The sequence below is a fragment of the Drosophila subpulchrella genome, chromosome 3L (genome assembly GCF_014743375.2).
Source record: "Drosophila subpulchrella strain 33 F10 #4 breed RU33 chromosome 3L, RU_Dsub_v1.1 Primary Assembly, whole genome shotgun sequence".
NCBI classification, from domain to species: Eukaryota; Metazoa; Arthropoda; class Insecta; order Diptera; family Drosophilidae; genus Drosophila; species Drosophila subpulchrella.
In genome coordinates, this window is record NC_050612.1 from 22,301,337 (window position 1) to 22,315,702 (window position 14,366).

The 14,366-nt window shown below is 39.1% G+C and overlaps 2 protein-coding genes across 2 annotated transcripts; one reads left to right on the top strand and one right to left on the bottom strand.

Annotated features, from left to right (window-relative positions):
• Window positions 1-9,989: 9,989 nt before the first annotated feature.
• On the bottom strand, window positions 9,990-11,955 carry LOC119553773 (zinc carboxypeptidase). Its single transcript, XM_037864380.1, has 5 exons — window positions 11,503-11,955; window positions 10,930-11,445; window positions 10,633-10,726; window positions 10,243-10,539; window positions 9,990-10,183 (listed from the first exon to the last, which is right to left on the bottom strand). The coding sequence occupies exons 1-5, from the start codon at window positions 11,650-11,652 to the stop codon at window positions 9,990-9,992; spliced, it is 1,251 nt and encodes a 416-aa protein (XP_037720308.1). The 5' UTR covers window positions 11,653-11,955.
• Window positions 11,956-12,800: 845 nt separating this feature from the next.
• Window positions 12,801-13,491, top strand: LOC119554332. Its single transcript, XM_037865197.1, has one exon. It carries the CDS (start codon window positions 12,878-12,880, stop codon window positions 13,379-13,381), a length of 504 nt encoding a protein of 167 aa, XP_037721125.1. The 5' UTR covers window positions 12,801-12,877; the 3' UTR covers window positions 13,382-13,491.
• Window positions 13,492-14,366: the final 875 nt, after the last annotated feature.

The following is a 14,366-nucleotide window of genomic DNA, read 5'->3' on the forward strand; positions in this document are numbered from 1 at the left end:
TCCTCTTTGTGTCACAAAAAAAATGAAGAGCGGAGCGAGTTGTGTGTGTGCTTTGGGGAGAGCGGCATGCCAACACACACCACGATGAGGGCGAGTGCTCGGTGAAATGGGGGTGGGTTTTCCGGCGGAGCTTTCTCACAGGGGTTCAACTGAAGCCGGAGCTTTCGGGGAAGAATTGGCGCTGTGAACTTTTCCCTGTAGTTGGCAACGCGAAAGCTGCTCCAGCATCTCCAAAAAGCTCCTGCAGAGGTCAGCCCTTATTTTTGGAGTGTTATACTGTGACCCCTATTTAAATATTTTTGTGTTATACAGTTGAACTTTCGTAACTAAAAGTCTGCGTAAGTTTAACTATTTAAAAAAAAATTAATTATATAATGTACATCAACCAAAGTCTCCACATCTCGAACTTTTTTTGTGGTATACGTGTTTATATAACGGAAACTACGAGTTATTCTAAAATAACCCATCTTCAAAATAACCGAAACTTGTTAGTTTCAAAATATCATTGGTTTTGTTTTGCTTTTTATTTTACGCAAAAATTTATGTCTTTTCAAAGTTTAAAATATTTGTATATTTTTATTTTTGACATATAAGTTATAAGAGTTGTTATAAAATAACCCATCTTTAAAATATCCGAAACTTAGCAGTTTCAAAATATCAATGGTTTTGTTTATGTTTATTATGTCTTATCAAAGTTTAAAATATTTTTATATTATTACTCGGACTACGTCAAAGAGTTTAAATTATTACCTCTACTGGAAAATGTAATTTTGTAGGTCATTGTGATTACACTAGCTTACAAAATGAATATTAACTAATATTAAGAATTATTGATTTAAATTATTTTATAAATAGCGAAATGTTTTTTTTTCGAACTTCGAACATCCAAAATTATCAGGATAGTTCGATTGATGCCTTTTGTAAAATTCTGTTTCCCCATTTAGCAAAAAGTTATGCGCAAAAAAGTCGCGCCCCGTCATGTTAGGCCTCATTAATTTCCACAGCAGTGATTTTCTGACCACCGCTCCGCTCCACTTCCGCTGGCCAGAAAACCCAGGACCAGTCAACTACCCCCTGCGAACCCGCCCTTCTGCATTACATTAGATGGGACATGTAGATGGCATTATTTATTGCATAATAATGAAGTGAGAAACGTTACAAATCAAAACACTCGACAGCATCGAGATAAACTTTGGTCCGTTTCTATTCCCTCGACTTTTTTTTATCATTATAATATATTTTTGGGGCAGAATCGTTGGCATTTTTTCTGTGCATTTGTCAGCCGCATCGGAATTGAAACGTTTGCGCTTTTATTGCCACGGACGTGTGTCGTCAGGGGGCAGGAAAAGCGACTATATCGTTCTCAAGGGGTGGACATCCAGGACATGTCGGACTGGTGGGAAAAATATGAAATGTACAGTGGTCGGCATATGTATTTTGACAAAATAAAAGTTAAGTATACTCATAACTTGAATTTACTTCTTGTAAACTATAGGCATCAATGGAAAGGTAATTTCAATGCCGTTTGAATGATACAATACATTTCTTAACCCATTCAGTATTTATTGAAAAGGACGAATTTGTGTAAATCAACTTTTAAATTTTTTTTTAAAACTTTTTTCCTCGACTTGAAAACTTAAATTTTTTGATGCAAAAAGTTTCTTCAAACAAAAACAATAGTAACTGCAAAAAGAATTTTTCAAAAATAATTTTTCTTATATTTTTTATGAATTTTTGAAAATGCTTAAAAACAGGCATTTGAGCCATATTTTTCTCTTTTTCATACAAATTTTTTCCGACATTGTCACCTTCAAAAAATCATTAAAAATATAAGGAAAATGATTTTTGAAAAATTCTTTTTGCAGTTACTATTATTTTTGTTTGAAGAAACTTTTTGCATCAAAAAGTTTAAGTTTTCAAGTCGAGGAAAAAAGTTTGAAAAAAAAATTTAAAAGTTGATTTACACAAATTTGTCCTTTTCAATAAGTACTGAATGGGTAAAGAAATGTATTGTATCATTCAAACGGCATTGAAATTACCTTTCCATTGATGCCTATAGTTTACAAGAAGTAAATTCAAGTTATGAGTATACTTAACTTTTATTTTGTCAAAATACATATGCCGACCAGTGTATATGGCCATGGCGGACAGGAAATAATATACAACAAATGCGAAATGATATCTTCCCATTGATCTTTCGATTGGGCTAAAACGGGGTGGCTTTTATTAATGGTTTTAGCTGGAATTAGGGGAAACGCTTTTGCTAAAGATCTGAATTAACTGGAAATGGTAAAGTTTATTAAAATGGCCATAAAAGCTGGGTTATTATATTTATGTTTGCTTGCAGTAATACTTATTTCCTTTATTTTCCTATCAAATAAAATATCATAAGGGCTAAAAATATTACATTTGCCTAAACTACAGACTGAAAAAAATAAAATGTAATGAATTGTAACATCAAACATTATTAAACATGCCTATTCCGGTGTTCACTTTAGAGAATTTCAATGGAACTTGATTTGGACTAATGTAAATATTTAGTCGACTTAAGAGTATTATTCTTAGAGAAAACTATTACATTATTTATCCTATTTGTATAAAGGCTCAGAAGGTATAAGAATGGTTATTCAAATTATATAAGTTTTATTTAAAATGGATTTAAAGTTATAACAAGCCCTATAAAAATTGGGTGGAATGATTTTATTTATTTTCAGACATACTTTTATTGAGATAAAATATTGGTAAGACTATATTTTTAAAAATTCTAATAAATAATAAAATAATTTCATCCGCTAAATATTTATTCTCCACCAAACTGAGTTCCCTTACTACTCCACAAAGACTTCCGCGAGTTATGGGAATCCCTGTGAAAGGATTGTCCCTTTGGTTAACTGCTGATAATGGCGACATATGTTTCTGTCACATTGTTTGGCATTTTTCCCGCTGTCTGCAACAGTTTGAACCTGCTGCGGAGTCCTGCCAGCATTTAGGCAAATTTTCGCACTCCTTTCGATCTCCGGCCTCCCCAAAAAAAAAAAACAATTTACATAATTTCCAGCGATTTTCCGCAGCTCTTTCCTGATTTCTCAGTCTTTTAGAGTGGCGGTGGTGGTGTGGTGATGATGATTTTCAATGAAGGGCAAGGCAAAAGAGCTCCCCGAATGACGTTTGATGTGCGGTGGCAACGTTTTGTTTAAATCTCGGCTGTCGATTGTGACTATCATGAAAGTGGGCGTGTCCGCCAGCCACGTGACCGCACGCGTTGTGTTGAATTTAACACGGGACGGAGTCCTTCCGATCCGGAGACTTGGGTGCAATGCAAATGGCGAGGGGGTGCGGTCCCGGCCAAAATATATTTTTTAAACTTTTTGCCCCGGCGGAGGACAACGCCGACGGACGCGTGCAGCCAATAAGTCCTTCATCACTTCCGCTTCAGTTCAGTTCCGTGATTTTGCACAAATAATGTTTTGATTGCGTGGCAGCGTGACGTGTAATTATTATCGCCGCACACAATCGCCAGCAACAAAGGCTAAACCCTCGATTCCGGGGGCCCTTGGCAAAGCAATTAAAATGATTTGCCAGATTGAAACCAGCCAGAAGATCCTACCAATCTTAAATGGGAATGGATCAATGAGGCCGGGATGGGAATCTATCCTGAAAGAAGCTGGTTCTAGATAACTATAATGATATATTATAACAGCACTAAGTGGAAATTAGAATGACTAATCAAGATTTTATTTAATAGATACCTTGATAAAATATATATTTGGCAACCGTAAAGTAATAAATCACTTTAATTAAAATGAGGGGAATCTATTCCCACAAATTTTTCGAGTGACATTGAAAAAATTTTACTAAATAAAGAACATAGTTTACTATTTATATTCTATAATCTATCTAAAAAAAACCCTGCGGATTTTTAGATAAATTGAATGATATATTATAAAAGCACTAGAATAAATGAAAATGACAAATCAAAAGTTTATTTGTGTATTTACCATTTTAAATATACCTAGATAAGATATGTGTTTCGTAAGCTTTAAGTCATAAATCACTTAAATTAAAATGAGGGGAATCCATTCCCAGAAATGGTTTGAGTGACAATAAAAATATTATACATTATATTATATTTCATCTATCTAAGACCCAAGCCCTCCAAAAACTCTTTAATTACAGGGGAACCTGGGAGAAAAAAATTCCTAGAAAAGTTTTTAAGGACACTCACTCGACTGCCGCAAATCACAAATTAAAAATGGCTGACAAAAAATTATGCAAATTTCAGGGCCAATCCTTTACAGGACAGCGAGAAAATTTCATTAAAAACAGCAGCAGCAGCAGCAGCGCAAGAAATCTTTTGATAAAAATTAAAAACTTTTGCTGAAGGACAATTGACAAGGCGACAAAAAAAAAAGATGAGACGAAAGAAACGAAAATAAAACATCAGATATTGTGAAATGATGGAACAAGGAATTAAAACAAGCAATAATAAAATATTATGACAGCGCGGAAATGAGGGAGAAGTCGCCTGAAATATTTAAATTTCGCCAAGCTGCTTTTATATAATTTTAATGTCCTTTTTTCCAGAGCCTCTTAAGGTCCAGCCAAGTGGAGTGCGACTTGCCGGCTGCTTTGCATAATTATATTCATTGAAAACTTATTTTCTTCAAGTTTTCCGCAGCAGGGAAAATATTAAAAAAAAAGAAGGAAAAATCCGAGAACTGAATTGAGTTACATCGCAGAAGATGGCGAGAAGAGATACAGTTTTTGACATTTAATTGCTAGAGAACTGCAGTGGAGAAGGGTCGCGGTGGAGAAACTGAGAAACGGAGAATTGGAGAAGAGCTGCGCCCAAATGCCCACCACTCCACTTGGAGAAACTCGTTTCAATGGCCGGTCCCGAAGATGCTGGAACTGCTGCCGCAGAATAAGAGGACCGAAAGCAGAGGAGCTCGTCCCAGAGAGAAGAAAAAATGTAACATGATTTAATGACATGAATTATTTATGAGTTTCCTGTCAATCAAAAACCACGTCAAAGCATTTTGATGGCGATGTCAACGCGCCAGTGAGCAAAACACACGATGCTGCCTCGCAGAGGAGCAGCCTTCGAGGAGCGTAAAAAATAAAATAAGAAAAAATAAATAAATATAAAGACCCCAAGGTAGCTAAATATATAGTTGGGTAAGAGTCGGCTGAAGGCTCTACCAAAGTGGAAGGTCCCAAATGAGTGGGCACAAAAGCAACTTTCTAGGGAAGTGCAGAAAACAAATATTTTGAATTCAAGTAAATATAAACAAAAGAGGGCAATCTCCAATTGAGATTAAATAAAAGTTGTTCAAATATTTTGAAATACAAATTTAATAAAATAAAGTGTGGTCTTTTGCGAAATGAAATTGGAATTGAATTAAGACATTTTTTAAGTCTTTATTCATTTAATTTTATTAGGATCCTGATAAAAATAAAAATTGGATAGTTAAAAACTGCTGATTAGAATAGTTCTTTCCTTTGAACTCTTAAAAATCATATAAGTTGTATCTCCCCTTTACAAACAACAATTACTTTGTTAATGAAATCATTTAAATTAAATAATAAGTAAAAACCATACGAAAGTTGTCTACTTCCAAATTTATTTTAACTGCAATTTTGCAAAAGAACAAATATTTTAGAATGTATAAAACTAATAAAATATCGAGTCACTTTTTCATCTCCGTACACATATTGCCATAAATTCCAAATACGAAACATCCCCTTTGCGGCCAATCAATATTTTTATAAATGCCAACAAATAGCTGCACAAATGATATGCTAATTTCTAAGCTTTTTAATCAAGCCAAAACCCGCTGAGAATTTGCATTTTGTTTACTTTTTCCCTATTGTTTTGCCAGGCCAAAAGTGTGTGAGCATTGTTGCCCTTCGAATGAAATCAATCATGTAATTTATGTTAGCATAATATGCCCACCAACAGGCAATTCCTGAGCCCGCCTGCCGCCGAAATGGACTGCCAAGAAATAAATATTTAACAATAATTGATTTAAAAGTCGCATGCAAATGTCCCGAAGGACGAAGGACGAGAGTCGCGTCTTCCAGGGTTTAAGCCGCTTGGCACGTGGGTAAAACAACGGCTGCTTTCACCATTTCCCCGGCCTGCTAAGCAAACATCCTGGCTTCAGGATATTCGGACTTGGCCTGCGCCTTTTAAGCGTGAAATTATAGAGAATATCCTTTAAAAAGCTTTTGATTTCGCCTGCCTGCGTGAGGTCCGCCGTCCCATCCGAGGAGTATATGCAAATGTCCTTCATCTGCTTAGCGCAAAAAGTTGTTTTCTTATTTTCCGAAGGCGACCCAAGTGGCTCCAGCTTCCCCTCCCCTCCATTTTCCCTGGCTAAATCGCATTTGCATGTCTTTGTCTGAAGTTGACCTCGTCCTGTTGAAGTTGCCGCTGCGTCAGGTGTTGCCTACAGGATACTAATGTCCTCCTGTTAACGCTCTTAATGGCACAGACAAGCTGCCTGCATAATGGGGTCCTCCCCTCCTGCAGCTCCTTCTTTCAGATCCTCCTCCTTTTTTTCCAACCCACAACTGTCTTCATCTGTCAGATGCATTCATTCACCTGCTCCCATCTAATGTTAATGGCATCTCCTGGGCCAATGCATCAGGCCTTTTTGAGTGAGTGCCGGGGACCTTAGAAAAACTAGCTCAGCGGCCAGTCGATGCCAAGGATTCGAGAAGGAAGCCGAACTAGAAATGTGGAAAGAAAAGCCTAGAAAGGGATCTATACTTTAGGGATAACGACCCAGGAATGTACTATCTTTTATAAAACATGTAATTTCTTAAGTACAAAGAAAAAAAAAGGAAGTGAAATGAAAAAAAATTATTGACACTGTATGTCAATAGATATTAAATTTTAAAATGATATGTCATCATATATATCAAATAAACAGAATGTCTTCTCTTTTCTTGGAATATTAAATTTATGCCGTATAACATGTATGGCTATAGTTAATATATTATTATTATAGATTAACAATGTACCTTTATGATCATATCATTATAATCATATCATCATATCATTATAATTTTAGTAATTCAGTATAAAATTTCCTCTTAGTTAAAAATTCTATTTATTTATTTCGTACTTTTAACATTTCAATGAAGTTTATAAAGTTTCTTTATGATCGAATATAATTTTAATAATTTCAAGAGAATGACAATATCTCAAGTGTTATTTCTTTGAATTTAAAGTTTGCAATATATATATTTTTTTTATAAGTTGTATATTTACCATTTCGAAGAAGTTGAGAAATCCTTGAAAGTAGTACCATAAGATGGTACCAGCGATCATATATGTTTGCCCCACTGGGTACCGATATACCCACTCCTCCGAGTCGTACCCTTGTACCCATTTGGGTAACCGGGTAGACAACAGAAATTAGCATTACTTCCGAGTGATCGCAATCTGCGCATACTAATTGCTCGGCCCGGCGACTGCGGACTGCGGAGTCTCTGGGATTCATTCATTCATGGGGGCAATCATTGAAGGAAGGCCCCAGCGCCAAACTTGGCATTACCTGAATGATTCTGATTCTGATTCCGCTGAGCTCTGCTGTGCTGTGCTGTGATTTTTTCCAGCCTGTCTAGACGTTGCATATAAGGCAGCGGCGACTGGAGACTGAAGACTGAAGACCGGAGAACGGAGACATAAGATGCAATGCAATGCAGAGAGCCTTCTTGTCTCCCCGGTTTGATTCTCGGGAAAACGGGAACCCTTGACTTTCCTGCGAAACGGGCACAAAACACCAATCATCCAACATCATTGTCAACACGCCAGCGTCGTCGTCTCTGTGTCGTCGGTCCATAAACGGATCTTTTGCTCCACCATTTAAGGATCGCAGCTCTGCGGACTGTCATAACTCCTGGTAGGCGTACCGTACCGGGGATTTCCATTCGAGCGCCATGGCAGCACTATGCGATCATCTCGGAACAGCCGATGCCAATGCGATTCCATACCATCATCACATTGCCGAACGTCCAAAAAAGGCGCAGACGCCGCAGCTTCATGACGCGCGTTGGGAATATCCAAGCACCATGGTCATACTTTCCCTGCCCAAAGACCCAGTCTCCAGACCATATATATATCTCCTTTCTTTTCCGAGAGCTCCAACTCACCAGCTGGTTCTCAAGCGCTCAAAGTGTCAAGCGTCAATTGCCGTTGAAGTTTATTGCCTTGGCAGCAATTAAAGCCCATTTTTTTTCTAAGTTTTGGGTTCGGCTCCATGTGACCAAAATCAATCCACTTTGATTTGATTTCTTGATTGGCTGTCGGGGGAATTGAAATGCATAATTGAATTATCAAATTAGAGTTGGTGTTTGGATAAATAATTGTTATTCAGCGGGGAGTTGGGGACTGAATGAGTCACTGGGTGTTTGTGGGTTCCATTTATTGTTTATAAATACAATTAGGATTATTAAGCTTCAGGGATATAATATATGCATATTTCTAGGTGCTTTTAATGGCGTGTTTACATATTTATGCGTGCTCTAGATGTTGTAAAAAATCCGTAAACATTTTCTATATATTACTTTGTATTAGAAAAATCTGGCAAATTCCTTATAGCAGTAAATCTCTTTTGAACAATTCAATTATACAAATAAGAAGTGCTTTCTTAAAGGCCCTAACTCCTAGCTTACTGCAATTTGGCTAAGTAAATTTTTATTGCTACCGGTTCAGCTTCAGCTAGGCGTTACATTTCCCTGTACTCTATACCATTTTTTTTTTATAACTCAAAGAGAAAAATTCATCACCGCAATATGCGCAACACACATACCTAAAAAATGAAGAAAGCCGAGGGAAAAAGAAGTGGCTGTGGCAGTGGCAGGAAAATTGTCATAAAGGTGCAACTGACAACAGCAGAAGAGGGGACAGCGAGGTTAGTAAATTTCAATTTATATGCAGAGAGAGAACAGTGAGTGAAAAGGCAGGCACAGGACACAGGACATGAGACTCTAAAGGATGAGGATGAGGACCGGGACAGGACAGGACAGGCACACACAGGACGCACATTCAAGGAGCCAGCGCAAAAAGTGTCAACGTTATATTTTCTCGAATTTTCCAAGATTTTTCGTGCCATTTTATTTCCCATTCTTGCTATCATTTTCTTTTTATTTTTGGATGTCAGCGACGCAAGTGGAAAACGCAATTTCATTAGACAAATTGAAAAAAATAAGTGCAAGCGTACACAACAACAAGAGCCAAGGACTATGTGCCAGCTTCCCATATATATCCTATAGATATATATCTTTCTATGTACATAGTACAACCTATGTATCAAGAAGACTGACGCCATATTGCGGACAATCTGAAGATTTTCCCTGGTCGTTTGCCATTCGTTACGATTGTTTTTCCCCCGCACATACATGTAGGAGCGGAATGGAGTGTATATACGGCTGTGGATGGGCATCCTCGACCTTTTCCAACAGGATGCTGCGCGCGCGTTGAAAAGAGGCGGAGACTCTCTGCCTGAAAAGAAAAAAATAAAACAACACTTGGGCGCTGCGAGGAGCACAGCGGAAACACAGCCCGGAAAAAAAGCCAAAGAAAGCACTGAATGCAGCCCGGGGACCTCTTCCTTATCAACGCACTCGGTTCGGCAGCCGTCGCCTTTCCCCACTTTCCCGACTTTTTCGCTTTCCCCCAAAAACGAGGCGACGTCGCTGATTGGAAGCTTCGGCTACTTGCTCGTTTTTGGGGCGGAGCAAAAGCTCTCGTCGCAGTGGCGTCGCCAAAGGGGGGAACATTTGCCATGCAAAAGGGGATTCGTCCTTATAAAAATAGTACATTTTGTGAAATTGATATTTTTCGTTAATACATTTTGTACAACAAATCTGTTTGGTACCCAGATTAGAATTATCGGAATGGTTATAAAAACATTACTATGCTAATAAAATTCTTCACTTTTTTATCTGTTTCCAAAATATTTTATTTTTATTTATAATTACAAAATATCAATTTCCCTGGCAGCGGCTATCATGCCAACAAACCCTTCGGTCACCTCCTGGGCAACTGGGATAATATCCTCAGGGGGAAGTACGAAACCCAGATCGCCCTTGTCACGCAGTTCGATGGTATAGGGTATTTTGATGTTCTTCACCGCATAGGCCCATTCCTTGCCCGAACCAGAGACTTCATCTATAACGTTTAAAGCATAGAACTAAGGAAATTGAAACTCAAAAACTATTAAAACCCACATAATGTTGTAGCACTGGAACCATAGGTGAATACAGTTCCATATCTCCTGTAAAGAGCATCCGAAAAGCCCTTGGCCACGTGCATCATTTGGGGATAGTGTTCGGGGAACTCAAGAGCGGTATGTCCCCAGGGCGAAAGAACGTACTGCCCATACGAATGCAGCGATATGTAGATCTTAATGCTGCCATCAGGTATGGAGTTGTTTATATAGGCAGTCAGCTGACTGATCTCGGGATCCGATTGCGCCGAAGGTCCACCATACAGTTCCGAACAAGGGTCCGAGTCGGCTCCAGTCACTAAATATTGAATTATTATTAAATATGAATGAATGTTTAAATGCTTTTTATGTTTTTTCCATGAGTATCATGATATCTTTACAAAAAACGTACACATCCAAAGGTAATCAAAGTTGCGATTCAAATCGGTTCCAATGCACTCGCCCGTGGGATCCGAGGGCAGTCGGGATTTTCGCCACAGACGTTCCTACAAGTCATGGAAATAGAGATTATCGGTCGTTAATAGAGCTAATTCATTACTACTTAGTAAGTAGTAGGCGATAAGATAGCGGACTATAATGATATCGGCATGTTTTTGATCTGATCAGAAATCTAATCGCAAGGCGTCGACGGCACTTTCAATTCCATTCATTATTTTATTACGAAAATATTTAAACATTTTACACTCACCACTTCGTGGGAATAAGTAAAACCATCTACATTCAGGACGGGGATAATATACCAGTCGACATTCTGAGCTATATCCCTAACTGACGGATTCCGGGGGACCAGCAGCTCATCGATGAAGTAGGTGATCGTCGATGAGGTAATCCATTCGCGGGCATGAATGTTGGACTCTATGAAGACCGCGGGATTTCCCTCTTTGTATGAAATCTTAACACCCCTAATGGGTCTGCCCTCGTAGGAGTTGCCGATGGTGAAAGGTGTGACTCTATCCGGATAACGAGCCTCGATCACATCCAGCCAGGCGTAGATTTCATCAAGAGTGTGATACTGAGTCCACTCCATGGAAGTAATTCGCTGTTTGGGTCTTTGAGCATCAATGTGGGTCTGGACATTATCGATTTTGAGGTTGTAAGTGAAATTGTGGGTGCTCAAGAGGTTTTCAAAGGTCTCCCGATATTGAGGAGGTACCATTAAGTCCGAAGATTCACCCAAGTGACGAGCCTCACGCCAACTGCTGAGCTGGAGAAAATTAGAAATTTATAAAGGATAACCTCAGGTTAACTATGTTTAACCCACCTTCAGAGCCTTCTCCTGAGAATTAAGCAGCTTGAACTGTTCCATATCATCAATCCTCACATTGTAGACTTTGTAATTATCATATCGGACCTGCTCAACGCCCCAAACCGGACTAAAAAGTCCTACGAATAGGAGAGTTTTAACCAACATACTGCTCTATGGGAAAGCCAACGGGGAACTGTCCAAACCCGAAGAATTGCAGCCTGATTAGGCTAGCATTATCGCAATGACTGCCCATTGAGAAGCGTTTTTTTTACTTTACTTTTTTATCAGCTATAAAAAACTATTTTGGGCCGGGCAAAAAACACAAATAAAGGGCGAAGACTTGAAGCAGTTCGAGTTGTCTGGGCAGGCGGGCGAGCACTTGGTACTTAGGCTGTCTCTCAACTTTGCACATAAATTTTGTGCAACGGCAGCCCATTTCATTGTAGGTCATTGCATAATGAAGTTACCGCCCCGAGGCACATAAATTTCCCTCGAGCTCGAGGAGATTTCAGCCCGCTTTCTGTTCGCTGTCTTCTGTTTGACTTGCGGCGCTTAGTGCGAACATTTTGTTTAGGCCTGTTTCGGCTGGGGCTTCGCCTCCAGTATTCTGTTTCAGTTTCAGTCACAGTTTCAGTTCCTTTTTTATGTCCTGTGGCGAGTGCTTAAAGAACTTCGTCCTGGGCTTTGGTCATATTTTGCGCGGGTATTAGAGGAACACGACTTGGTCGTTGTCACCGCATGAGGTGCGTCAACGTGTGTCCTGTGTTTTGGGAAAAGGTGTGAGGATTCCTTAAGTGGCCTGGACATGAAAGGCGCATCAAAGTGGCTTTCCAACCGGGAAAACGGCGAGCCGAGAACTACCGGGGGTGGCACAAAATATTTCGCAAAAATGTTAATGGCTGTGTGAAATATCGGTGGAAAATGCTAAACTTTCAGCAGCATTCAATCTGTTCAACTTTTGACTGCCCAACGGAGAAGGGTGAAGAATTTACAGAATTTTCATTAAATCAGGGATTTAACAAACATTTACAAGACTCTAAAGTCAGTCATAAAGTATCTTAAGGGGCCACCAAATTTTCATACTTTATTGAAGATGTTTTTTGATGTCTTTTATTACGATTGGCATTGGAAAGCCTGGTATGTTAAAAATCTAAGGATTTGTTAATTTTTAAAATCCTCAAAAACTTTTAGCTTAAAAATATATTGCTTAAAATTATATAAAATAGGTTTAAATACTTTCTAAGCTCTTAATGGAGATAGAATTGTCAATCTATTTCAAGGCTGTATGACATTTAAAGTAAGCAAACTGGAAACGGCTTTCCTGTCATTAAATCAGAAAAAGCCTTGACAATCTATATATTTCTCCAAAACTGTGAATTACTGAAGAAAAATGGGATACTTAGTTACTTATTTTGCGCTGATGCTGGCCTCCTGGGGAATCCGGCTTTGTCCACGGCTCTATCTTCCTTTGGGTCATTCGGTTCTGAGTCTGGAGATCGCCAACATTACACGGGCCTTTGTGGAGGCCAATATTTACACTGTCTTTACAGTACTGATACTTATGACGCCCTCGAAAATGTCTACAACCCATAAGGGACGCAACCTCAAGTTTCTCTTCGTAATGCCCTATATGTTGCAGTATTTTTGTTGTTTCTGGAGCACTGCACAAAATATCAAGGATCTGCTGACCAAACCGGAGATGCTGGCCGTCAAGGATTATTTACCAGCACATCTCAAAATGATTGCGATTCTTATATTGCAGCTACTGGCAATGATAGAAATTGGTTTAGTTTTATTCTACAGCCTGAAAAAGGAACCCCAGCAGGTGGCGAAACAAGTGAAGTTACTGCAGGAGGAGAAGATACAAGAACCAGTAGCTATAAGATGGAATTAAAGCTTCTGCTAGCAAGCCAACTCCTTTCAACAATTAGCAGCGGATTATTTGATTAGCTCGCTAATTGCCTTGTCCTCAACACCGCACCAAATAAATTTTGTGAACACTTACTTCTTATCAGCGGCAATAAAGGCGAGCCAAGCGGGATTAAAGCCAACTGGGTGGCGCAGGATTACAAGTCCTGCGGCGAAAACTTGCGCCGAAACTTTCGACACCTCTTGGTGGCGTGGAAATTGCGGAAAACTTTTCAACCCACGGCGAACACAACACTTGTCGTGGCGCGTGCGATAAGCCCGAGCCGCATTTTTAATTGCCAAAGTCCTTGGGACTTGAGGCGGCTCAGAAGGACTCGCTTAAAGCAACCTTTGAAGTGTCATAAATATCGCCGTGCTAACATTTCCTGCAGCACTTTTAATTGTCTCGCTTTCGTTGGTTGGGGTGAAAAAAAAATAAGGCGACCATAACATAAATCTCAGTGCCTGGCCGGGAGCACATGTCGTATGCTTAATATTTTTCACTCAACTCGCGAAAAAATGTCAATGCCGGAAAGCGTTTAGCATTCGCTTTTTTCTCTGTTCGCCGTGGATTTAATTAGCCTCAAAATGTCCCCGGAAAATGGCAACCTGGCATGCCACATGGCAAGTGTCCTCGCTTTCCTGGCGGAGGGTCAGTCAGGATAAGCCAAGGAAGTGGCCCCCGGCCAAGGAAGGAAGTTGCATGTTCGGCCTCAAGTTCAATTTGCTGGTTTTAGCCACATTTTTGGACAGCCCACGAAGGTTTTGGGTGGGAAAAACCAGGGAGAGGAAAACCTTTAGATGAGAGATGGGAACCTGATTCATAATGTGTTGCTCTTTCTTTCTGGGAAACAGTTTTGCTGGGCACAAGGTATTTGTAACAGAAATTATTTCATATGGTTTTCAAAAAAATGTTACTACTTATTTGGGATGTCAGTCACCTATTCAAAATGTCACTAAAATGGGGATTT